The sequence below is a fragment of the Haemorhous mexicanus genome, chromosome 3 (genome assembly GCF_027477595.1).
Source record: "Haemorhous mexicanus isolate bHaeMex1 chromosome 3, bHaeMex1.pri, whole genome shotgun sequence".
Classification (NCBI taxonomy): Eukaryota; Metazoa; Chordata; class Aves; order Passeriformes; family Fringillidae; genus Haemorhous; species Haemorhous mexicanus.
The window spans coordinates 30,633,579-30,658,697 of record NC_082343.1 but is presented as its reverse complement, the minus strand read 5'-3'; the positions used below and the strand labels follow the sequence as shown (position 1 = coordinate 30,658,697).

General features: G+C 40.8%; 1 protein-coding gene across 2 annotated transcripts in view; it reads right to left on the bottom strand.

Moving 5' to 3' along the window:
- Positions 1-2,136: 2,136 nt before the first annotated feature.
- MOCS1 (molybdenum cofactor synthesis 1) overlaps positions 2,137-25,119 on the bottom strand; it is a 29,869-nt gene continuing 6,886 nt past the window's right edge. The window contains exons 2-11 of one of the 2 annotated variants that reach the window (XM_059841239.1): positions 24,140-24,272; positions 23,340-23,507; positions 18,371-18,535; positions 13,862-13,923; positions 13,505-13,616; positions 13,100-13,212; positions 12,363-12,473; positions 11,435-11,555; positions 10,121-10,168; positions 2,137-6,148 (exon numbers count right to left, since the gene is read on the bottom strand). In XM_059841239.1, the coding sequence (XP_059697222.1) occupies positions 5,280-6,148; positions 10,121-10,168; positions 11,435-11,555; positions 12,363-12,473; positions 13,100-13,212; positions 13,505-13,616; positions 13,862-13,923; positions 18,371-18,535; positions 23,340-23,507; positions 24,140-24,206 (1,836 nt within the window). In that variant the 5' untranslated portion in view covers positions 24,207-24,272 and the 3' untranslated portion in view covers positions 2,137-5,279. Of the gene's footprint in view, positions 6,149-10,105; positions 10,169-11,434; positions 11,556-12,362; positions 12,474-13,099; positions 13,213-13,504; positions 13,617-13,861; positions 13,924-18,370; positions 18,536-23,339; positions 23,508-24,139; positions 24,273-25,119 lie in introns of both variants that reach the window. The other variant, XM_059841240.1, reaches the window with a different exon arrangement.

The following is a 25,119-nucleotide window of genomic DNA, read 5'->3' as shown; positions in this document are numbered from 1 at the left end:
GCAAACCTTAAGAAATCATGAAACTTTATTCTGTGGAGCAAGTGTTGTGGACGGCATCTCAGAGAGCCATGGGCAGCAGGCAGCTTGCCTGATGGCCATGGCTGTGCCATTGCTGTTGGCTTGTGCACACACAGCTGAGCAATGCCTGGTTTGTTGTGCTTCTCTGCTTGGAGGAAAGCTCAGCAGTGTGTCAGGGCATCCATCCCGTCCCTTTCTGTGGACTTGCACTCAGCTGCAATTTACTGCTACTATTTTGGGTACCCTTTACTCTCCAAAGGAGCAAACAGGGTAAATACAAAGATAGAGATGCTAACTGGAAGCTTTCTAAACATGGCACTGACAGGGAGCATGGAGGGACAGGGGAAGGTAGAGACAGCTGGATTTGTGTCTCAGCCACCCACTGTTTAAGCTTGCTGTTTCCAAAGTGAGAATCTGCTCTTATAACAGAGTGCACTGAGTTCACCCACAGCCCTTCAGGCACAGCCTTTGACAAAGGATTCAGCCCTTCATCCTGTGCCTTTCTGGCAGCATGCCAGGGTGTTGCCTGCCATCATCTTGACTTTGCAGAGCTCCTCCCATCCACTAGTTTTGAGACCTAAGTTGAGGCTTTTACCTGACATCTCTAAAACCTGAAAACCTGGCCAGCCCACTTCAACCAGCAATTCCTCCAACGGATTTTAGATTCCCTGAAATGCTGAGCTTCTCTTGGAGCGAAGCTCTGGTGCGTGGAGGGAGGTGAACTAACTGTGTTTCCGTTTAACTAATTAGCAGCTCTGTCTTGGCCAACGCACACACGATGCACCAGCCATTTCTCAGCTGTTCCAAGCCTGCCTCACTCTGCTGAGGCAGCCAGAGGGAGACGAGAACCAGCAAAGCGCCAAGGAAGGGGCAGGACCCAGGGCCAGATTCTGTTCAGTCAAATACCATGTAAAGCTGAGTAATAGGGAACTTACAGGGAATCACTGCAGTGGCTGAAAATGGCTAACAAAATTCATTGCTCTTTTTATTGTTCAGCTGTTGTTGCTTTTAGAATCTGGTTTTGAGCACTTCCCATTGAGAAAAAAAAATGTCCCTCCCTGAGGTATTTCAAGCTGTCTTTCCCCCATGGCCCATTCTCCTTCCTGAAAGCACTGCTCTTTTGACATAGATTTAATCTCTTTAAGAATTCCTAATGACCAGCTTCTGCCAGCTTCTCCTTTATATGCTGCATCCAGTTTTTAATAGGACAGTGTGAGGATGGAGTAGTGTCAGGATGTGGGCATGAAGAAAAGCCAGGCTGAGATGCCCCAAAGGATTCAGCCTGGATTAGCAGTGAACAGATTGTAACACACAAATGGGCCATGAGCTGGGACAGCCGAGTTTCCAGCAGGCAAAAGCTCAACTGTGTATGCATTGTGAGGGTTGCCATGATCTGCAGTATTTATATTTTGAGCTGTGTTTAACATGCACAAAAGTGCAACTCGAACTCTTATGGCACCCTTCAAGAGAAGGAGGTGGTAGGCTTGGTGCTTTACTCTGTTTCTGCCCCTAGAAAAATGATGTGCTTATTTTAGGACTGACAGCATTTGGAATCTTAAAATCTTTTAGATTAGAAAAGACCTCTAAGGTCATTGATGTCTTCTTGGTAGCAGGAGACTTGAGAGCTTTCTTGGAAGTTCAGATGGATGAGAACGGGAATTTCTCTTAAGGCTTATTTGTGATACAGAAGGGATGAACTTTTATACAGGCACTTCTCTGAACCTTGGTTTCAGTTGTGGTCACTCAGACTAGAAGGAAAATCTCTGAAGGCCCAGTTCTGCAACAAAAAGCAATGATGTTATATACAGCCACTGGCTCAGAACAGGTATGTGGGAGAAACTGGAATAATGACAAGAGATGATAAATTCTGACGTTAAACCCATAGGATTACACATTTTAAGAACAGCCAGATTAAAATGAGTTTCTCTCAATAACAGCAAAAAAAAATAGGTTCTTTATGGTAATAAGTTATTATGACTGATCCCTTGCTAATCGCTGACTAATCATGCAACTTGCAAAGTCTGCCTTGTTGCTTGTCCTGAGTAACTATTCATAGAAGCTTTTGGGTTAAAACCTAAAGATAAACAAAAAGGATATTCAAAGTAATGCAAACTACACTCCATTGCAACTAGTATTTATTAAAATACAGTGGACAAAAAAAGCAAGCCTCCAAAAAGTAGTCATCAACATTATCAACATATATCACACCATGGCCCACCCAGCACCACAGAAACACAGAGCGCTCTCAACCCATTTCTCTTGCAAAATGTTGACTCATGTTTGGTTCATTACCTATAAATGTGCATAGTTTAAAGTCTTGATAATGTAACATGAGCATAAAATGGCACCAAAGTCAGTTTGCCCTGCACTTCCAGCCACTCTCAAACCAAGGTAGTAGTGAAATGTGCGTAAGTAGCAAGATGTGTGTGGTGGTCATGCGTGTGCTCAGTAGTCCCTGGTATGGCCCTGAGTCCTTTGTGTGAGCATTACAGCATGACAGCAAACTTGAATCATATGCCCAAAGCATTGTTTTATTGCTACTGAGTACACTGAGTTTCTTTTTCATTTTAAAAATTAGCTAGAGCCTGGGGTAGGCCAGGAGGGCAGGGTGTGTTGTGCGTGGCGAGGGGAGGTAAGTGCTTGTATCAGTCAGTAGACTTAGCAGGTTACACCTGTGCTTCCTTTTCCTGGCACTTTGTTTCCAAGCTGAGCTAAGGAAACTTTTGTGCTATGGGCACAGCATTTCCACAGATGAACGCAATCTCTTGTACCTGCAGGATTGGGTGGGACTGTTGGTGTCAGTATGGCAGTGCTGGCTACACTCCTGGGAATGACAGGCAGTCAAGACTGTAACAATGCGTGTAGATTGTCCTGGCCCTGGCCAGAACATGGGTAATTTTTGCAGGAGCCAAGAGAGGGAATGGCTAACAGCATGGGGGGTTATTATGGGGACCAGGGGAGGGGCCTCTTCCAGTAAGGGAGCGGTCACATAGTGCCTGTTCTCTCTATTAGTGAAGGTGTTCCTGCTCGTTTCCTTATTCTATTGCTGCTTCCAGTAAATTGCTCTTATCTGAACCCATGATCTTTACCTACTGTGCCTCTAAATTCTCCTCTCCAACCTGCCATAGGGAGGGAGGAGTGAGCAAAAATGGAACACTAAATTGGGGAATACCATTCCTAAACCACATCATTATTGCACAAATGCTTATGGATTTTGGGCACCAAGCTTTCCAGATTTCTTTCCCTTTCAGGTACAGCTGCTGTCTGTTGTTCTCTGCACCTTTCTCACAATGACAACAAAAAAGAATCAAATCAATTCACCTGCAATGGAAAGAGTGCCTCTTGTTGTAGCGAGTGAAGGAGATTTGTGAAGGATCCGTAGCAAAACCTATTGCCTCCTCATCTGAGACCTGTGCTTATTTTACATGAGCAGGATGTGCATGGCAATGTGGTGTGCTCACAGTACTTTAACCACTTAAGCTTAAGATGATTTTTTGGTAGTGTCTTTGACCTAACTAGAGCTGTCTTTAACCCTGTGTGTATGGAGGGAGCACCCTGAATAATGTGCAGCTTCACATTAGCCATAAGCAACTAGTAACACCCTGTTTAGAGCACTTAAAATTAACATTTGAAAAGCAGCCATTAATACTTACAAGAATGCTGAATAATTTCTTCTCTAGGACAGTAATTACCAAGACTAATTAATGCTACATGACTGTGGCCACTGCTACATTTATGGGGACACTTAAGTGCTCCAAGGCCAGAAGACTTCATGAAAAGCAAATTAGAGAAACATGCAGGAAAACACTCTGGCAGAGGCAATAGTAACTACCTTCATTTTCCAAGTGGCCACTAGTATTAAAGTCTGTTTTATCTGTTAGAACTACACAGGTTGCTGGTTACTAGGAGCTGCACCATAGCATTAAAAATTTGGAGTCTTCTAGGGCTTGATGCAACATCCTCTAAAGTCAGGGAGAGCTTAATACTTACTTCTGTGCATGGCAAAATTAAACCCTTAAGCATGCAAACAAGGCATCCATGTATTTCAATGCTAAGGTCAAAATGCTGGAACATGCTTCTAACATTGTAAAATATATCTTTCAGATTAGAAAAATAATTCTTCCAAACCCAGAAATCCTCTTTCTGCATCATGTTTTACAGAGCACAAGGCAGAAAACTGGGCAGCTGCCTTTTTTTTTTCCTTTTGAAACTGATTATTTGGGTATTTCCCATTGCATGTGTCTCTTATGATGAAAGGCTGAGGGAGCTGGGCCTGTTCAGCATCCAGAAGAGATGACTGATGTCTCAACGTATATCAGTGTCTCAGGGGAAGATGCCAAGATTATGGAGCCAGGCTCTTCTTGGTGGTGCCAAGCAATAGGACAAGAGGCAATGGACAGAAACTGGTGCACAGGAAGTTCCTCCTGAACTTTTTTACTCTGCAGGTGACTCAGCACTGAAACAGATTGCTGAGAGAAGTTATGGAGGCTCCCTCAAGGGAGATATTCCAGTCTGGAGACAACACTGTGCCATGTGCTCTGGGTGCCTGAGCAGGGAGGTAGTTCCAGGTGACCCACTGTTGTCCTTTCCAACCTTAGCCATCCATTCTGGGATTCTTTGATTCTGTAAAGGGAAGCAGTAATACTGCAAAGGGATGGGAGCTGCCCCTTAACTCAGACTGTTCCATGTTTACAATCTCTATGGTGATGTTCCCCAGCTGTGTTCTTCTCACTGTCACCCTCTAAATTCAAAGAAGAAGATAAGAGGAAAGACAAACACAATTCTGAAATCTTAATCCGTGACTTAAAAATAGTTGCCAAGTAACAGCACTTTCAGCAGTGGCTTAATTTCCAGAGCTCACAGTTGCATGGTGTGATGACAGCAGGTGTATTTCACAGCAAAAAGCAAAAAAAAAAAAAAACACAAAACAAAAAACAAAACCCAAAAAAACCCAACAAAACCAAAAAGCTCTGTGATATAAGCAGGAATCTTTCCTCAATATCATCATGAGGACACTGAAATGGGGGTACTGGCAGAGTGGAGAAGTCTGTCCTCTAGAAAATACGCATTGTTTTCAACAGGGATAAGTGGCTCCACTGTTCAAGTGAGCTGACAGAGTAAGGCAATGCTAGAGGCATGGGGTTGCTGTACTGTACACACCTGCTGAGGTCTCCAAGCCCACCAGCTGAGCAAAAGGACTTCTGTAAGAGGCTGAACAGAAACAGTGGTCACTTGGAGGGCTGGAGGTATCTGAATATTATCTAGACCCTTGAGAAGTCTCCCCTCTGCCCACCTGTCTTACTAATCAGTTTGAGCTCTTGGATGATGATGTCATGAGTGACTGCTTTGCACATGTCGTACACCGTCAGCGCAGCCAGGCTGGCAGCTGTGAGAGCCTCCATCTCCACACCTGTCCTGCCCCAGGTGTGACAGGAGCTGCGAATCACTACTGCATGCCTGGCCTCATCCAGGCTCAGAGAGACCTCAACATGGTACAGAGGGATGTTGTGACACAATGGGATCAACTGGCTGGTCAGCTTGGCTCCCTGAATTCCTGCAATTTGGGCTACTGCTAGCACATCCCCTTTCTTCACCTGGTTTTGCTTCACCATCCCAAATGCCTTCTCACCCAGGAGGACCACGGCACCAGCAACAGCACTTCTTCTGGAATCTGGCTTCGCTCCAACATCAACCATTGTGGCCCGTCCTTCCTCATCAGTGTGAGTCAAGTTGTCAGAGGCATGAGGTACCCTGGTGCAGGATCCTGATTCCCTGGCATGGAATTCAGATCCTGAACATGCCTCTTTGGACTGCCAATCCACAGGAGCTTGGCCAACAGAAGCATCAAGGCACTTTGTATCAAATGTGGAGCTTGGGTCCTTCTGGAAGACACAGTAGCCTCGGAGCTGGGTTTGTAGAATTCCTGTTGCTATGTGCCACTGTTTCTCTGGGTGAGATCCTGGTAGGAAAATTTGTCCTGTGAATTTATTTTGCATTGATGCTCTTCCATTTTGTTTGGGTAAACTTGCTCTCAAAGTTAGCCAATGGCTAAATGTGTGGCCCCACTGTTTTGAATTTGGGGAATTCTGTAGGGCATCTTGGCATAGTGGGAACGACATCAATGCAGGCTCTGGGGACAAAAACAAAAAGTAAAATGAGAAGAACATCTTATTAACTGGAAAGCTAAACTGCCTGTAGCATCTGAGAACCCTGTCAGAGAACTGCTTGGGACTTCCTGTTTTGCAAAAACCTCAATAAGCCTGCAAATACCCTACTTTTTTCCTCTACCCCCTTCTCTTCCCTCTTATCAGTTCCCTGCATTGCCTGGTTTGCTATTAAAAATGACAAGACTCAGACTCATTTCAAGGACCCTGACAAAAAGAAACAACTTACTTTCTAAAAGCATCAACACCTTTTGAGAAACAGTAACCAAGAATGCTTATAGGAGCATCAGTTCTGAAGAAAAGTGAATCATGGCATCTCAGCATCCATTTGGGAGCATCCCAGCACCAGCCTTCTTTCAAAAACTTGGCAGGGTAGATAGGAAATTCTTACACTCAGATTCTCAGCTCTGATTTTCCAAACACCTCCCTCCCAGCACAGGCAGCTGCACTTCCTCCTTTCATCTCCTTCTGCAGGGAAGGGTCATGCCAGCACTTGAGGACAGCGGGGACCAGAAGCACTGCAACTGCACTGTCTACAGTCTCAGAGGGTGATGGGAACCTCTCATATTATTGCCAGCTCTTAACACGTTAATGACAGCTGAAGTTTAAGCACTGGAAAAACCACAGTACCCTCACTGGCAGACAGATTTTAAATCTACTAAGAAGCATGTTTCAAGTCGAGCTGGCAGAGCTCCCAGCTGGCAGAGAGGTAGTAAACCCTCCTGCCCCTTTCTGCCATTTAATCCTTTGGTTTTGGCATTTGCACTGGGCTAAATGCCAGCTGTGAAGACAGAAGGAGTCTCTAACATAAAAGTGAACAAAATGTTTTGTAAGTAAAGAAAGAAGTATAGAGGTAAGTGGCTAAGCCCTGGTTCAACAGCACCACTGATAAGCATGTTTCTCTTTTTCTGAAGCTCCTCCTCCCCTCTGCCCTGAGAAATGTGGCATTAGGCTGTGCTCAATAACATTCTTTGGTAGCTCTGGTATTTAAGGATTCCCTTTTCAGCCTATCCACAGTGCATCAAGGCAGCTTCCTGCCCCTCTGCACATTGCTGAGCTACCTCTGCTTCCCAGGGACTGTCCACATGACAGTAATAGACACAGTGTAGACAAAGGTCTAACTGTGCTCCTCCATGTTTTTTAAAAAACAAACCCACCAAACTCTTCCTTGTTAGTCCCAGCCTCTGCTAAAACAAGCCTGATGCACGTAACACCATTTTCATCCAGAGTGCCCTCCAAACACTGGTCTGAAAGTACCATTTCTGAAGCTTGAATCAAATACAGATTTCACTATTATAATCACTGCAATAACTTAAATTCAGGCAAAGGCCTTTTTTCATCTACAGCTGATGGCCTATAAGCAAGATTCCTGCAAGTTTGAAGGCATGTGTTTACCTCAGAGGAATGGGATTAAATGGACATAAATGTGCTGAGTGCAACATTTCTCTGCTTTAGAAGAGAATAGAAATTCATTTTCTTATTCCTCTTTACTTGCTCTCTCTTTCCATAGTGGGCCTAACCTGAATATTCCTTTTAGAATCCAGGAACTCAAAGCACTCTGTTCTTCTGGATTCCTTGATAAGCTTTAAAGCAGATGCTAAACCTCTGTGAAAGTGTCTTGTATTCAGGAGAAGCCAGACTGCAAAGGCAGACAAGTACTTCCTTCCACAGGGTAAACACACATGGGTGGGAGCAGGGAGAAAAGTTTGCTCAAGTAAAGTGGGAAGTAAACAGACTGCAAGAGACAGTAATGAGTGCAAAGCATCTTTGCTTTTCTGAGCAACCTACGCTTCTTGAAGGTCTATATCTAGTCATCTCTATTTGCAACCAAATTGCTCATATACCAACCAAAAAGAGAAAAAAAGGGTAATGGGTTTTCTACTGCACCATATACTGAAACTATCTGATAAATTCCATCTCTTTATATCCTATTACTGTTTCTCAAGTTTCATTGTATCAGCTTCCAACTAGCACGATCTCAGGGGAGAAAAGAAGGCAGGAGATACTTAAATTAATGAGGAAATCCCCATAATTGAAGTGAACCCAGGAGAAAAAGAACCTGCTGAAAGGAATATTTTGATTAAGGGAAATAAGATACAAACCGTATAGCAAAGGATTAGACAGCAGTGCAGAGAAGACGCCAGGATTGGCTTACTGCGCCTAGCAAAACCAATTAGTGATTTCCACAGCATTCATTAAATTTCATTAAATTAATTCCATACACACACTCCCCCAACGACTACTTGCACGCCAGCATTATTTGATGTTTGTAACTAATTCAAAACACAATTAGGAAATCTCCTAATGATTCCCCATGTGACACAGTGGGATACTCTCCACTCATCTCCAGTCTCTCCACTGATGCGGCGACTGCCAGCAGTCAGTCTCAAAGGGAGATGGAACAGCTGAAGGAGGAGGACCTGGACAGGCTGCCTCTTTCACTGCATGTAAGACAATGTTAAAGCACTTTTCAAAAAGAAGTTGGATTGTTCTGGAGACATCCAAACATTGCTATGAATGCTAACTTTGGAGTGTGGGAATTCTTTCAAAGAGAACTTGAAAAATTATGTAGGTCCCAGTGAGACTTCAAGAGTTTAATATAGTATTTTTCATCTTAAAAAAAAACCTAACAAAATTTTTCCTTATGCAGCAAGTCAATACACACTTTAAAGGGTCCTCCTTGCCCTTTTTCTGGAACACAATGCAGCAGTGCCCAAATACAAGCAAGTAAAGGCACAATCTTGCACCAGCCAGCATGGAAAATTATGGCTCTTTTTTAAAGTGAGTCACCAAGTGAAAAACATTCCCAGTGAAGACCTATGTTAAAGACCTCTGTGGATCCTATTTCCTAATAATGGCAACATAAGTACAAGCCCTGGGGGCTTGCTTTAAAAATAGAGTAGCTGTTATTATAATATCACCTGTTGCAAAGACCTGCAAATTAATGCATGTTCCCCTCCCCCAGAGTACCTGTTTTAAAACCTGTGTTTTAAGCTGCCCAGCAGTTAACCTGCTCCAAAACGTTAATAGGAGGATGAGAGTTTGGATTTAAAGCATAATGTTCATGTCTTTCACCCTTGTTTGTTTTTTTTTCCCCAGACCTTGTTGATAAGGAACAACGAAATATCTTGCAATTAACCTCACAAAGCCAACTCTTGTAACCATTTCTTAAGGTTTTTTGAAAGACAGCTATCTTACAGAATAGATAAATATAGGCATGGATGAGGTAAAATCACACTGAAGAAGATGTTAAAAATCAGTAAGAGAACCATAGCAGTACTACATCACTCATGAACAGAACTTCAGGCTCTGAGTGTTCAGGGAGAGTTAGCAAACAGCTTCAACAGACACTAGAAGGAAAGGCTCTTGGTTCATAGGTCTTTGATGACTATGTTCTGAGACTTTGCAGCAATAAGAGGCAAATTTAAAAGAATGAAGCCCCAGATGTCAGATTCTGAAGTAGCAGTGAGGTAGGAACACTTGCATTTCTGTCAGCTTGATGGCTCTATGTATATTATAAGCAAAGCTGAATTTCTTAATCCATGGATTAACTCCATTCTGCATCCATCATATTTATATGGCAATACAGTCAAAACTCACCTCAAACTGTCCTAGAAGTAACTATACTGGTTTACTTAAGTACAAAGGAAGATGGTAGGGAGGTTGATTACCTCTTTGGAAAATGTAACGAAGTGTCTTAATTAGAGCAGACAAAACCAGTGCTGTCAATTGGTAAGGCTCAGTAGGGATACTAAACCTTTCCTCCTCATCCACTTCAGCATATTAACTATAACTGTGTAATTAAGAAGCCCATTTCTTTGCCTAAACCTAGGGCAAAACCACAAGCTAGACTTAGAAGCCAAATCTTCTCTGTTCCCTCTAAGACAGAAGTTGAACAAAATCACTGTATGTTTTTTACGTACTGATTTGTCACCCACCAATCAGGACCATTGGCCGGTTTTTCATCCGGGAAATGTTAAACATGCCTAGAAAAAAAATAAGGAACACATAAAAATCCCAGCTTTTTAGGTTTTAAGTCATGCATCTGGTTTACATGTTTAGCTTTCTGCTCTTCAGAGTCCAACCTGCACACTAGGAAAAACAAAGCTCAGTAAAGACCAAGGGAACTGGAGGAGGGGGAATCCAGCATGGTATAATTTAAACTATTAGCTGCCTGAGTCTCCAGTCATCCAGCTGCTGTGGGTCTAACACACTGCAGAACCCTTTCCAAGAAAGCTTGCTATAGTATGAATAACAGCCTACCTACTACAGAATTTAATCTATTTGAGACTATCTTGTCTCTAACAATGGCATTTGACTGTTCTAGTTCTATAGATAAGCTGTTAATACGTGTTCCAGTTCAATCACAGAAAGCCCCAGGGACAATAATGAGATTAACACAAACTGAGAGAAGATAATGTCAGGTAAATGCTGATGATGGCAAAATGACTTTAATAGACTCTTCCCCCTCCACTCCCTCCTTTCCCAAACCAGAATTCATAAATAAAAGGTCTACAAACAAAGGAACTAATCCCTCCCCACCTTCCCTTAGGTTTGTAAAACACTATTTTATCTGGGTCAGACCAATGTCCTTTGCAAGTTAGTCTACCCTTAGATTTAAAAGCTACCTTTAAATTTGTTTCACACATTAGGAGAAAAGGGAAAAACCTACTGTTAATTAATCTGTCAGAATCTGCAAGAAAACAAAAGGGCCAAAGCGTATTTTTAGTGTACAGGGGACTAATTCATGATTATAAAACCAGTTCATGTACAAGAGGTCAGCATTCCCAGCTGGAGCCAGATTACAAAATTCAGATTCAGATGTTAATGTTTATATCAATATAAATTCAGAAAAGACAAATGCAGCCTGAGAATGTGACTGCATGATCATGGACCTTGTGTCACAGCCTTCTGCAGAGCACTAGATGAGTACCCAAAAAGTCCTGAATGGCGACAAAGAGATTTGTCACTTCTAGAAACATGTTAATGCAGTACTTGGATCGACAGCTCAATTTAGTCCTTCTTTTACAGTAAACTAATTTTTTTTAAAAAAGGGATCCAGTACAACTACTTAGCTTAACACTTTGCTGCTGCTGTTATGAGCAGCGGTATTCGCATCTATTTGAGAGCAGAAGTCAGTCCAAAAGTTTTTCAAACAGTTTGGATTCTAACTTTCATGGAAGGTTACAAGTACCAGGACATTGTTTTCCCTATCACTGCTGTTATTTCTCAACAAAGTACAACAAACATACCAGCATGCTGTTTCTTTTTTCTGCCCACTGCTGCTCCAATAATTTGAATCAACTCCTCCTCTGAAGCACCTGACCGTAGGTGATCCCTCAAGGACACTTCTGAATTCCCAAAAAGGCACACCTGCAGCCAACCCAGGGAAGCAGAGGAGGAGAAATGAGAAAGAATAAAATAAATTACTTTTACAAGTATCTTGTACTAACCCCAGAGTGAAGAGCTTTGAAGAGGCCTACCCTATTGAAGGGAACATTTATGGAGATTGTTTTCTTTATCTCTCCTCATGTACACACGGACAGCCTGGGATGTTTATGCAGCCTAAGCTCATTGGACCTTCAGGCTGCCTCGGTCATCTGATGTTAGGCAGCAGCACAGCTGTTGTCAATATCAGGTGACAACGCATAAGTGCCAATTTTTAATTGAAAACTTTAATTTTCCCCCAGAAACTGCCAGTTTCAACGTGGCAGGAAATGGTTATCCCTCCTTGTTCTACGGTCATTGAGTAAATGTACAGGCTGCTCTTGAAGGAGAAGAGCTAGCTACAAGTTGTTTGGGAAACAAGACAGGATCCTTGTGGAATGCAAAAGCCAAGCCCTCACAGCTGCTTGGACCCTTTTTTAATGAGAAATCATCTGCTTGTCACATGTTTAAGATGATTTTGAATCAAAGATTGCAATAAATGTTTATATTTACTGGCCTCGCAACCATGTTTTACAACTGAAGTTTATGTTAGCAAAACAGAGAAAACAAAAGAAGGTGATGTAACATCTCCCTAACAGCCTGACAAGATGGAACAAGAATTCATACAGAATAAATAAACAGGAGCTAGCTGGTAATAATTATGCATCTTTACATCCCAGCTACTTTTAGGGCACGAATTTCAACACTATTTTCACTGCATGAAATCTAAAAGAATCCTGCTTCACTACCAACCTTTAGGTTTCCATCTGCTGTTATCCTCAGCCGATTGCAGGATCCACAGAAGTGCTCTGACATGGAGGTGATAAAGCTGATTTGTCCCTGGAAATGTGGCACCTTGTAACTCTAAAGAAATGCAGAGGAGGAAAAAAAAAAAAGTGTCAAATATAGACTTCTAGCTTTTATAGCTCCACTTGCCTAAAGACCAGAAAATCTTTTTTAACAGATTTTTTTTCAGGCTTAAAATCATATCAAAGAAAAAATAAAAGTAAAGTCAGTTTTTTCAGGTGTCCCAGTCTATTCTGCCCTGTTCCTAGAAATCTCAAATTTGTTAAATGCTTGCTCTTGTAGTTTTCAACTAACAGGTGATGCCTGTAGGAGCATGAGCTAGAAATTCCCCATTTGGCACTGTACAACTCTTTTTTCACTGAACAACTCTTCCATCAGGATTGTTAAAAGTGCAGACATAGACTGACAAAAGTTTCAAAACTGCAAATACAGGATACAGGCCTGGCATTCTTTATATCTGACTGAAAACACATCTAGAAAACACACTGTATTTGTAAAGCTACAGACTATGACTAGGACTTCAGAAGCATCAAGTCTCCTGCAGGCAGCTTGAACAAAACCCAAGAGTTACCACACTGAGTATTTATCACTTTGGTTGTCAAATATCAACACTGAACTTGGGGAGAATTTGGGGCAGGGAAGGAAAGGGGGGCATGTTTCACATGTTCTTTGTCTAACCCCACCTTGGCTGTGCTGGAAGTCTCACAGGGTAATTTCTCCAATTCAGGCCATCGCTGTTTAATTGTATCAAGCATTTCTTTGTAGCTCACCATCTTCTTGAAGTTCCATTTATTGCCTAGAATTAACAAAACCAGCCTAACCTTAGACAGTGGATTTTATTTTCTTAATTAGAAGACAACCACTTTCACATTCTCTGTAAGTGTCACTTAAGGTGACACTGAGGTGTCCCAGCCCCAGTGAGTCTTTCTACACCTTATGGAGGGAAGAAGATAACCTGCAAAAAACTTCAGGCAATTCCTAATTCCCTTAAAGAGCTTACCAATACTTCCAGAGATAAGTCTATGGTGTGAACAACCACCAGCCAGCTCACTTCTGTCCAAGAAGAATCTCAAAGCAGCAATACTTACCATCAAAGGGCATGTATTCTATGAATCGCACGTCAAGGGGCAGATCCTTTGTGAAATCCACGAAGTCCAGCACTTCATCCTCATTGAAGCCTCGCATCACCACACAGTTTACCTGCAGGTAAAGCAGACACCTGAAATTGGTGAGCAGAGTGTGACCTGCACCCCCAGCTGCACAAGGAGATGATATGAATTCTCCTCGTTACTTCTTGATGAGATCTTCAAGTTTTTCTCCAGTTTTACTAAAAATTATTCACAGGGTGGGGTGGGAGGTGAGATGGACTATAAAAATTTCCTCATCGGTGATCTGTATGTATGCTAAAACAAAACAGTTTCAGAGTAAATAAACACTGGATTTACCTTAACAGGATGGTAGCCAAGTTCAGTGGCTTTGTGGATTCCTTCCATTACCTTGTGAAAGCCTACGATACAAAGAGAGTGAAAAATAATTTTTATTGTTTCAAAGCAGACTGCAAAAGGTGGTTATTTAGTACAAGACAAAAAGATGACAAATAAAAAAAATCTGACTCAGTAGACAGGGCTGCAAGTAAGAACAGCTGCAATGAAAAGACTTTAATTATACGCCCCCTCACAACCCTCAAGACTACCAAGTTACTGTGCTCAAATCATTGAGATCAATATTTAACTGATATTTGAATGATCAACGATACTGGTATGATTTTTTTATATCTTTGGATATCCACATATTATTAGCATAAGATTCTGCACTTCCCTGTAAGACTCTTTTCCTTGTGTTACATTTTTCTTAAAGAGAGTGGAAAGAATTTATGAACTGCCTCCAGATGCACTGAAGAAGGAATAAGAAATTAATGTTTATTTTGTACTAATGGTTTGTGTCTTTTCTACAATGACAGAATTTCTCTGTTCTGAATCAGGCAGCAATGTTGCTAAGTGAATTTTAAAAGGATTTTTCTAAAGTACATTTGGGGTGGAATGGGTTTAGGAACAACAAAAAGCCCCTTGATTCCCTGTTCAACCCTGGCTACAGATGTAATTGGCTTCCCGAAGCTACTGACTATCCATTAGTCAGAAGATCAGAGGCAGCATTTTTCAGGATCATCATTTTTATGACTAAACACAGGAAATTAGTGAACGAAATGTGGCAGGGATTAGAGCATTTAGGAAAGCAATTCAGTTGGCCTTTGACCCTTGAAAACAAAGATGTAAAAAACTACAGTAACTTCAAGGAATGAAGTGCCCAGTTTCGTCCTACCATTTAGTGTGGCCTACACCTGCCAGCTGCTCTCAAACAGAAATATATAGTTAATTTAGGGCAAGTATCTTTGCCCCTACATGTACCTCTTCAAGCCGGAAGAAAAGCAACAATGCAGTTTTAGAATTCCAAGGTCATCTAGGAATGTCTCCTAATGATCTCATTCAAACCCCCTCTTCTGTCAACTTTCTTTAAAGTTACGGCCTTTCATCCATTCCATATTTTGCGTATTATTCCCTCCCTGCCATGCTCAGCAGCTGGCACAGAACAGAGGTAAGAAGAATGAGACAGCAAACTCCTGAGCTCTGGGCACACATTTCTGGTGGACAGGGGTGCTCAGCTGCTCGCTCCATGTTTGTGAATGCCTCTTCTCCCCGGCAGGTTCTAGACTAAGTTCCATTCCTGTTCTGCACATGAAACTCGGGTATGAGAGACCAAACACTCCATGAGACTAAGCTCCTTCCAAAGCTGTAATCTTCAACAGCAAATACTTTATACATGCTAATAAAAGGGCAGTATGTCTCAGAAGTTTTGATGACAATCCCCATACTGCTCCTAGTCCTATGTTTTTCTGCACAGGTCCATCACCCTCCTTTCCTTATCTATGATCTACTGGAAACTCAGACTCTCTAGTGAACAGGTCATACCTTCATTACTCTGTAGGTGCTTTAGCAGAAAAAAGCAGTAACTCAGTAGTATTCTGTGTATATTTAATATGGGATGCATCAGAAAAAAAGGAAAACTAAAGAGACAAAAATTTCACTTCACTGCTCTCTGGCTAGTAAAGGCATCATAAAGCATGGACATAGGAAAGCAGAAGATACAATTATTTAATAAGCCAGCTCTAACGCTAATCCTGGCTGCAAAAAGTGGTGAAGAGCAAAGTTATTTCACACAGTGAAATAACTCTTGCAAACAACTGTTCACAGTTATGGCCTGTCACGCTTCTCAATCACCACCTACTTGTGCATGTGCCCAGGAGTTTCCAGCACCTGTGGTAGATCTCATTCCAATTAAGCAAGATTGCAGGCAGATTACAGCAACAGAGATAATGATACACTGCTGCAAGCACAACCCAGAGCCATGAATGGCATCAAAAATCTCTGCTACTGCTCAGAAAATCTAATCTGTGATCACAGGATTATAGAAAGGAGAAACTCAATGTAACTAAAAAGGCCAGGAAGCAACCACTTCTCCTCTTTTACCCAATGAAAAACTTCAATACTTTCATCATATATGATTTCTTCTGAAGTCAGAAATTTAGCCAGCTTTATAGTACAGAGAAACTTAGAGCCACCCAGAAAAATCCTATATGGAACAAAACCTCCCCTCAGTTAATCCTTACAGGAAAAAAGGCTTCAGGCCTACATTTAACGATACAATACATTATTTCCTTTTATGAAAAACACATTAAAAAAAAAGGACAGGCCATGAAACAGGTTAGACTAGCTACCTGCATGAAAGCATTTTTCATTTGTTCATCTCTCAGAATGTGGTAGATTGGAAAAAGTATAAATATTATGGTACTCTAAAATACTTTCACACGTCAGTGAAATCTCTGATGACCTCACATTTTGTCTATCCCAACCATCTGCAAGTAGGAGCAGATATGATTCAGGGCACCTGCAACAAAGAATAAATATTATGGTACTCTAAAATACTTTCACACGTCAGTGAAATCTCTGATGACCTCACATTTTGTCTATCCCAACCATCTGCAAGTAGGAGCAGATATGATTCAGGGCACCTGCAACAAAGATACACATTTTCTGCATCTTCTTCAAACCCTACATCAACTTTCCAGAAAAAGAGAGAAATTATTCCAAGTTTCTCAAGTTCCTGGTAAGCTCTATAATCAGATGACACCTTTACTTTCCAGAGAAGTTATCAGCTAACACCAGGGATCCCTCTCACCTTTACAGAGCTAAATCTTGTTGCCTCTGGAACTGCCATAGGAGACAGGGTAGCTCAGTAGGGCAGGCATTCTATTCTCTGCTCACTCCATACTTGAAAATCTCCTATTAAATAAAAACCCTCAAAAAAAAAAAAAAAAAAAAAAAAGGCATTTTACATAATTTCAGCCTTTAACCTTAACAAAAGGAAAAAAAAGGGGGAACACCCATAGTGATAAAACTCAATGTTACCATTTTTACCTGATCTCTGCTTAGAAAAAATATCTATGATTTGGAGACTTTTTCTCCTCTTAAAAAATATTCAGTAATAGAAATTTCTCTGTTCATTGTCTATGCTGTTCAGTTGAGCAACTTCTCTCTTTGTTGGCAAAAGATCTTTTTTTCTTTAAAGGCGGAAGAGAACATTTATATAAATAAAAATTACCTTCATCCCCTAATAACTTTTAGTTTACTTTATAGGCAGCACATCCCTTACTTCTTCTAATCAGATATGAAGATCTCTGGCCTTATAATTCAGGAAGCTGGAGGCTCAGGTTTGCCACTTCAGTGGCAAAAGAAGGGCTTGTTCCTAATGAATGTCACAAACCAGGTAATACTCAAACACAGAGGGCAGAAGGAAAGAGCACAGTCAACACCTGTTTGTGATTAGTTACTCCCAGATACCACTCTGGGAGCCAACTATGTCACGACACAACCAGATCAATGCAATAGCCTACACTGGAAGGATAATGCTCCAGCCAGCTTTATGACAGGAACTGATTTCTGCACCATGACACAGAAACCTGAAGTAGTGCTCCCATAGAGACTGTTGATAAGGACACCTTTCTGCACCTGCCAGCAGAACTTTGGTTTGCTAGCAGTGATTCAAACGCTGGCATTACTTCTCACAGCATTTCAGATTTCTACAATCCTTTCCCTACAAGTAGCTGAGGCTGTTGCACCATCTGGTGGCTACTTAGAGGTTTTGTCAGAATTAGACGTTCACAGACTGCTGAAGTTACAGTGCTGGACAGGAAGAGAATGATACAACATCAAATCAGTTTTAGTTTGGAAGGAAGCCCAGCCATGAAGCTGAGCTCCATCAGCTTTAGGATTCATTTAAACCAGAATCTCTAAGACTGAGCATATCCAAGCATTTCTTAAATTTTACTTGCAATTACTTGCTCAGTAGGAGAGAAGTTACAAAGCCAACAGCCCTCCTCAAATTACCTCAGCCATGGTTTATGTTTATTCCTATTAAAAAGCAGCGGATTCAGAACATCACTAACCACAAGTGAGACCACTGCTAGCACACCCCAAATATAACTTTCAGAAACTGCCACTATTCATGACAAGTTCAGTTCTTGCGGCATCTTTGTTCCCAGGTGGTACAGCAGAAACATACTGGTTTTTTAACACATTATTAAAGAAGAGCAGCACACAAGACCAACACAAGATTTGGAGAGTCCTCTTGAGAGTTATGACTAACCACATGACTAACTGTGTTAAGTTGAGCACCTTCCACTTCACCAGCTCCAACAAAAAGGGCTCTACCTGCTAAGCATTACAGAAAGGAGGAAAAACAGTCACTATTGAATAATCTAGTACAGACTACTTTTCCTACCCTCAGAAGGATAACAATTCACTTCCTCCCTCAAAGTAACTGACTATGAAAGATATAGCAAGCAATTCAGGACATTCCTGCAAGTATTAACACAGTTGCCTTAGAAGACAAGTTTGTACCTTTCCTTCGGACAATGAACTCAAATTTAGCTGGCACCAAAGTATCCAGGCTAATATTAATGGCATTCAGTCCTGCTTCCTTCAGCCGGGGCAACAGTCTGGTTAAATTGATCCCATTGGTTGTGACAGCAATGGTTTTCAGCCCTTCTAGCTTGTACAGTTCACCTAGGAAAGAAAGGTAAAAAGAACACTTTTAAAAAAGTAGTTAAACTAAAAGGTTTAAAGGTTATACAGAAAACCCAGAAGATTTGTGGAATGAAGAAAAATGTATCACTGAATGAGTGAAGAAAATGTGGACACTTCAGCCTTCTTAGAGCTGCATTGGTTTAAGAGACCAATTGTAGCACAAATCCATTTCAAAAGATAGAGAACAGTTTATTGCAAGCGAAACTGGTGGCAAAGTTTTGTTCCATTAAAATGCACACTAGTTTTGTTCCTAATTTTTAAATACCTGCTCTGTTGCTGAAAGGCAGCCCTTGATTTTGTGTACTTTCTTTTCGCCATCTACTTTTGCAAACTGAATTTTATGTTCTGCAATAATAATAAGCAGGAAGCCATCCCCTTCACAACTGACACCTGACCTGTTTATTTAGCAACTTCTATCCTACAATGCTTTACCAAAAACCAGCTCTAACCCAGAGGTAGCTGCCAGCAGTAGAAGTTTAAACTTCTACCACATGCAGTCCTAACTAAACAGAAAAAGGTCAACATACTAGACTATTTCAGAGAATCCAAGGCAACAACATCCAAAGGGACAAAACATTTGCACTTGACAACTGAAATATTTCCATTACCAGTGGTAGCCTGGCCGACTGGAGAGCGCTTACGCAAGACACTAAAAAATGGCTAACAAAAGAAAACAGCATAAGAAACAGCTAATATAATGAGATTAAGATTAAGAAAAGAGATGCTTCCTCATAAGCCAAATGCAGAAATCCTCAGCATACCAGATCTCCAGAGATCAAGCTTTCAAACCTCCAGTTATCAGTACAATAACAAACAAGGAAAAAACCCTCATAAACAACTCGCAGAAGCAGAGCCACAGCAAAATAATTTACTTTGGTTTTTCCTTCCTCCCTCCCTCATAGCCTCCACCCTAATTATTTAAGAAATATTTGAAGAACCCTTACTCTTGAGGCAGCTGTAATTACAGCACAAATATTTCAGAGTCCCTTTGTCCCTCACTATTTTACCTCTATTTATTCAAGTTGATAAGAGCTTTATTTCTGCTTTTTCTCATTGTTCAGCTCTTTTCAAAATATTCACCCTAAGCCAAGTCCAGAACACTGGGTCAAGCTAGGTCACAGCAAAGATGCTGAAGTTTACAGCAGCAGCATTTTGGAACATGATTAGGAGCTCCACGAAGACATGAGATTGTAGGGAAAGAGCAATCTTTACTAAGAGAGATTTTTTTTCCTGGCCTTCAGCTCTCAAAGTCCTCCCAAATGACCACGAATAACCTCTTCCTAGAGGGTAAGTGCTAGTGGCTCAATTTTGCCAAAGATTATTTAACATTAGCTATCACTAGCAGCCTAATCTTTGTGAGAGTAAAGGATACATGCTACAGAGAGAGAATAGTTTGGGAACATCACTATTATTTATAGACTCAGAACACACAAAATGCTCAACCTCAGAACGACTGGGAAAAAAAGTCTAGGCGCCATAGAGGTTTCATTGCTAGAAATGTAAAATGCATAAAGGTATTGAATAAAACTAATGTCATTTTGCAGCCTAAAATAGAAAAAAATTTAAGAAGCAGCACCAGTTGATTAGATCACCACAGGCAACAGCTGATGTCCATGCATCTTTGTCCTTATCAGACAGGGTGGGATACAGGATGAGGCACTGGAAATACACTAATACATGGAATCAACTCTAGCAACAAACTGGACAGTAGACAACTGAGAAGTTAGAGATGGAGGCTTAATACTAACACCAACAAGTTAAAAAAGACCAGTGAGAACACTATACCAGGTGTAACTTTCACAGTGTCTTGGCTTCTTAGCTTGTTGACCTCTAAAATTAAAAGGGATTAAACAGACTTCATAACTTTGTAACTCTCTTCGCACCTGTGCTAAACCTGTTTGCTGACCTTTGGTCACTGCTTTAGCACCAATCAGTACAAGCAAAGGCAACTGACAAAAACTAACAAGTAGAAAAGAAAACAGAACAGATGCTGTTAAGTCCATAGCATGAAGCTAAAACTTTTATGTCAAGCTTAGCCATGAAATAAACCACTTTACACTTATGTTTTCCTTCAGGATATGGAGCATCTTCTTAAACAGACAATTTTTTTACATATTCTCCTCCAATCATTTCCCTAACTGGAGTCAATTCTCCCAATTGACTCCAGGAAAGGTGTGCATGCTTCCTAACACATGAACTAAGTCTATCCTACACCACTTAGCTCCTGAAATGGGTATAAAAAGTTGCTATGAAAAGTCATTCAATATTCCACCCTCCACCCCATGAAAAATTATTTCATCAGTGCAGATGTGTAGTCCTCAGACTACTAATAACAGATAGATATCAGAGAGTTTATATCTGGTGCTTATTTAAATTTTGAGTATCTCAAAGAGGATGGATTCTATATTCCCCAATTAGCTGCTTCAGAAAAGTCTCAAACATATGTTTTCAGCAGTCTCCAGGACATAATTTGGCTTTCAGCAAGTGTTAGATGCTGACTCACAGTTTATGTACATGCATCTGTTAAAAGATTTTAAATAATCTAAAGAACTGTAGCAGGTCTCTGAATAGCATGGTCTCTTACAGTAGCTTCAAATTACACATGTTCATTGAAACAACTAAAAACCTTGAATTTATGTATTAAACAATTTGGAAACAGAAATCCAGCATTAACATTCACAGATCATTTGTAGCTTGGATAAAGACTTGCTGAAAGTAAACCTAACTTAAACCACGACCCAATTCAGCACCAGAGATATTGTAGGCAGCTTCTTCAAAACCATCTAAAAAAGCAGACTAACTCTATCCCAGACCAAACCAGTACATTGTGCTAAGATGGCTTCAATAAAGACGCTTGACTCAAATTCTGCAGAAGACATTTCTGGGCTTGATTTTCCCTCAATGAGTTTTCCCATAGTTATTACATTGATATCTTTACTTTTGAGTCTCTTATCTTGATCCTGGACTGGGGCACCATAGAGTAACACCAAAGTCTGAGAAAACAGAAAGTGCTTGTAGACCTAATTCAACAATTTTCAATGGCCTTAAAAAAACCCCAGCCAGTCTAATACAAATCCACAACAGCATGAACTAATACAACATGACAAACATCTTGACATCCCTTACCTTCACCCCAAGAGCACTATTGTTATCCACTAAAATGATCACTATGAATCTGTCAAAGTTCAGCTGTGAACAGGAACACAGGCAGAATAATGAAAATCCAGTCATTCAAAAAAATCCATTTCTTCCTTTCAGGCACAAAAATAAACCTTTGAGAATTCTATCATTGGAGTAAACCAAAAAAAAAAAGATGTCTATCCTTCCAGTACCAATACTTCTGGATTGCAGCAATACAATAATGATTTTGCAGTGACCTGACTACTCCACTTAGACTATCAACATAAGATCTGCGTTAAGTCATCAGCTACCACTGATAAATAAAAAAGGTGCCTACAATACACTAAGAAAGAAAGCTCTGCACTGAACTGATGACATGGCTGGTTTCAACTCGTTTTCATGCCAATATTATGTGCTGAACTGCAAAGCTCTATTGTATTTTAAATTGCAACCTAATTTATAAAACTATTTCCCTTTTACAGAAGCCAATAATTATACCTATTATCATTGGAAAGAATCTATTATCTTGAAAGAAACATGTCTCTTGAAAGGCATATAGCTTCCTCCAGGACTAAAACCACCCCAAACCCATCCTGCATGGGCAAAATGTTCCAGACAATGATATTTCAGAATTCTAAAATGTTAGCGCAATTTCAGAATTCACAATCAAAGTTCAAGAAGACACACCCCAGCTCACTCCAGTCACACCTTTTCTAGCTATGAACAGGTCACTTCTACAAACTACAACAGCTCTGCTGCTTCATTTAGAAGGTCTTTTCTTTGGAAAAGGTCTTCCATCCAAATCCTGAACAAAACTGAGCAGAGGCAGAGAACATTTTCTGCATAAAAGCTCACTGCATTGATAGGCAATTTTTCTTCTTTCAAGATGTTCTTCTTCCACATGAATCTTTTCTTATCTTCAGTACTTAGAAGAGTATATGCCCAGAAATAGACAAGTTCAGTTGTCTGCAATACACCAAAGTGCACCCACCTACACAGCCTTCATTGCCACCACACAAATCTACTTCAACATATGAGACTTTGGAGAGAGCAAGAAGCACCTGATTCAAGAAAAAAGATCCAGGCAGTGTCATTTAACACAATACCAATCAAAGCAAACAGACTTCTAAAGTTTTACCCAGTAATTTACCCTCCATTGAAGTAACAGTCTTCATCAATAAGTCTAAAAACAGGTTTTTCCACCATTCCTTATTAAACACAAGCGAGTGACATCTGTTATCAAGGTAACAAAACAAAACTACCAAAAAAACAAACTCCTAAAAAAACCAAAGAGAAAGCTTGTTTTGTTTGTAAGCACATTTCACTTGTTCCTCCTCACTGAGGACCTGATCATATGAGTTCTTGATTTTTCACCGTCAGGCTGCACTATTGCAAGCTACTGCAGTAGATGTTGAACATAAAAACAATGCTAAGTTCAGCTGGTATAATACAAAGACACGTAAGCTCCATCCAAGCAACAGAGCAGAACAGGAAATTTTCTGAAAGGCGCCTTGCATTTCACAATGTTGGGAAAAGACACCACAGAAAATGCGCAGTTATTCTTCCAGTTGCCAGACTGTGTCAGTGGATACCTGTAAGAGCAATTCTTGCATCAACACACACCAAGTCACTCTGAAACACTCTGCTCTGATTTGGAACTCACCCACAATCTCCACCACATCGGGACGGATAAGTGGCTCTCCACCTGTCAGTCGGATCTTGTCCACACCTTCTTTCACAAACAGTCTGGCTAAGGTGATTATCTCCCGGGCAGTTAGTAGCTCTGATTTTGGAGTCAGCTGAACACCTTCCTCAGGCATACAGTACCGACCTGAAACAAAGGTTACAGAAATACATGAGGCAAAAAATAACCCGCAACAATTAATCTAATATTGATGGGCAAAAAGCACCACGGGCAGCTGTCTTTAATGGATGCCAAATGACACTAACTGTGCAAAAATTTTACAATCTTCTAACAATTACCTGGCTTACTTCAGAGGAAAATCCAAGACTAATTTGATGTGCCTCAAAATTACAATGCATCCACTCTGAAGAAAAAGACGACCTCACTTCTATCTAAACTGCATTCAAACAGAGACAACAAGTTCAAGGCGCAAGCACTGGGACATCACCAGACTTTGCAGATGTAATTGTGGGAATGCCTAGGTATGAGCTCTCCTGCTTTTGGAGACTTTGAACACACAAGCATCATTATCTAAACCACACCAAGTCTGATAAAAGATCTGTCACTTCCACCTGTCTCTGGTAGATCCCTAGGCTTGCTCCAGGTTTCCCATCCCACCAGTAGCTCAGCCCCAATTAGTCCCTGTCTGTCATTTATTGTTACTTTGTGAAGACAAGAAGCAGCACAGGGCCAACACTGTAATAATACCCTAACCCAAACCTTGGCTTTTGTGCAATATGTGCAGAGCAGTTTTGTGCAAGGAAAGAGCAGACACTTACACCTGAGGTTGCATTTCTCAGTCAATGAAATTCGCAAGTAATTGTGCTGCCGCCCAAAGCTGTCCATCAAAAAAGCAGAGAATGGAGCAGCATGTTCTAGTACAAAGCGTTCTCTTCCTGAGCTTTGTAAGTCCTGTAACAAAAACAAGCAAGTGTTAAATATTTGAATAGTTACCCTGTCAACTTGCTGTATAAATATCAACTCTGAACTCAACTGATAACTACTATTCCATTCTTCCTCACATAGACAGCTGCCCAAGGAAAACCATTGTCAAAAGTGGCCATTTATTAAGTTTCACAACTTAATCCATTTCTACAATTTTCCCTGTCTTTGCCATAGGTGCTTCAGGCTTCTTTTGTGCAGAATAGAAGGTGGTTTTGTTCAACTGCCTGTCTCTTCCCAGAATCAATGATCCAGGATCACCTACGTTCACTACAGCCCTTGGGTAAATGAAATTATACAGAAGGGGCCCTTCCTGCACTTGAGCACAAGAGAACCTGAAGTTGATGAAACACTGCATCTCTGCTTGTATTCCTACTATATCCCTTGTGCAATATTAACATCTTTTTAACAGCAAAACCGAATTATTGCTATATACAATTATGTTTCATGACACCTGTCTTCATTTCCAGCAAAGGCTTCCTGCCTCAAACCATATAACAGAACAACCCCAAAAGGCTTGTCTCAGTTAAAAGATGACAAATAATGCACAGCATGGTGGAACTTGAAAAGAAGTGTGTGATTTTGAACACCTGTTCAAACTGAATAAAAATGATCAGAATTTTAAAAATGTCTTTATTAACTGTCATGAAATGAATATTACAAGTGATTTCTACTTAAAATTTTGGGGTTTTTTTAAAGCATAATGCAATACATTCTAGAACAGCATGATTTTTAGGAGGTATGAGTATTTGCCCTCTAGAATGAGGGCATAAGAAGATGAGGAGCTGCTGGAGCAAGACCAGATGAGGCCACAAAG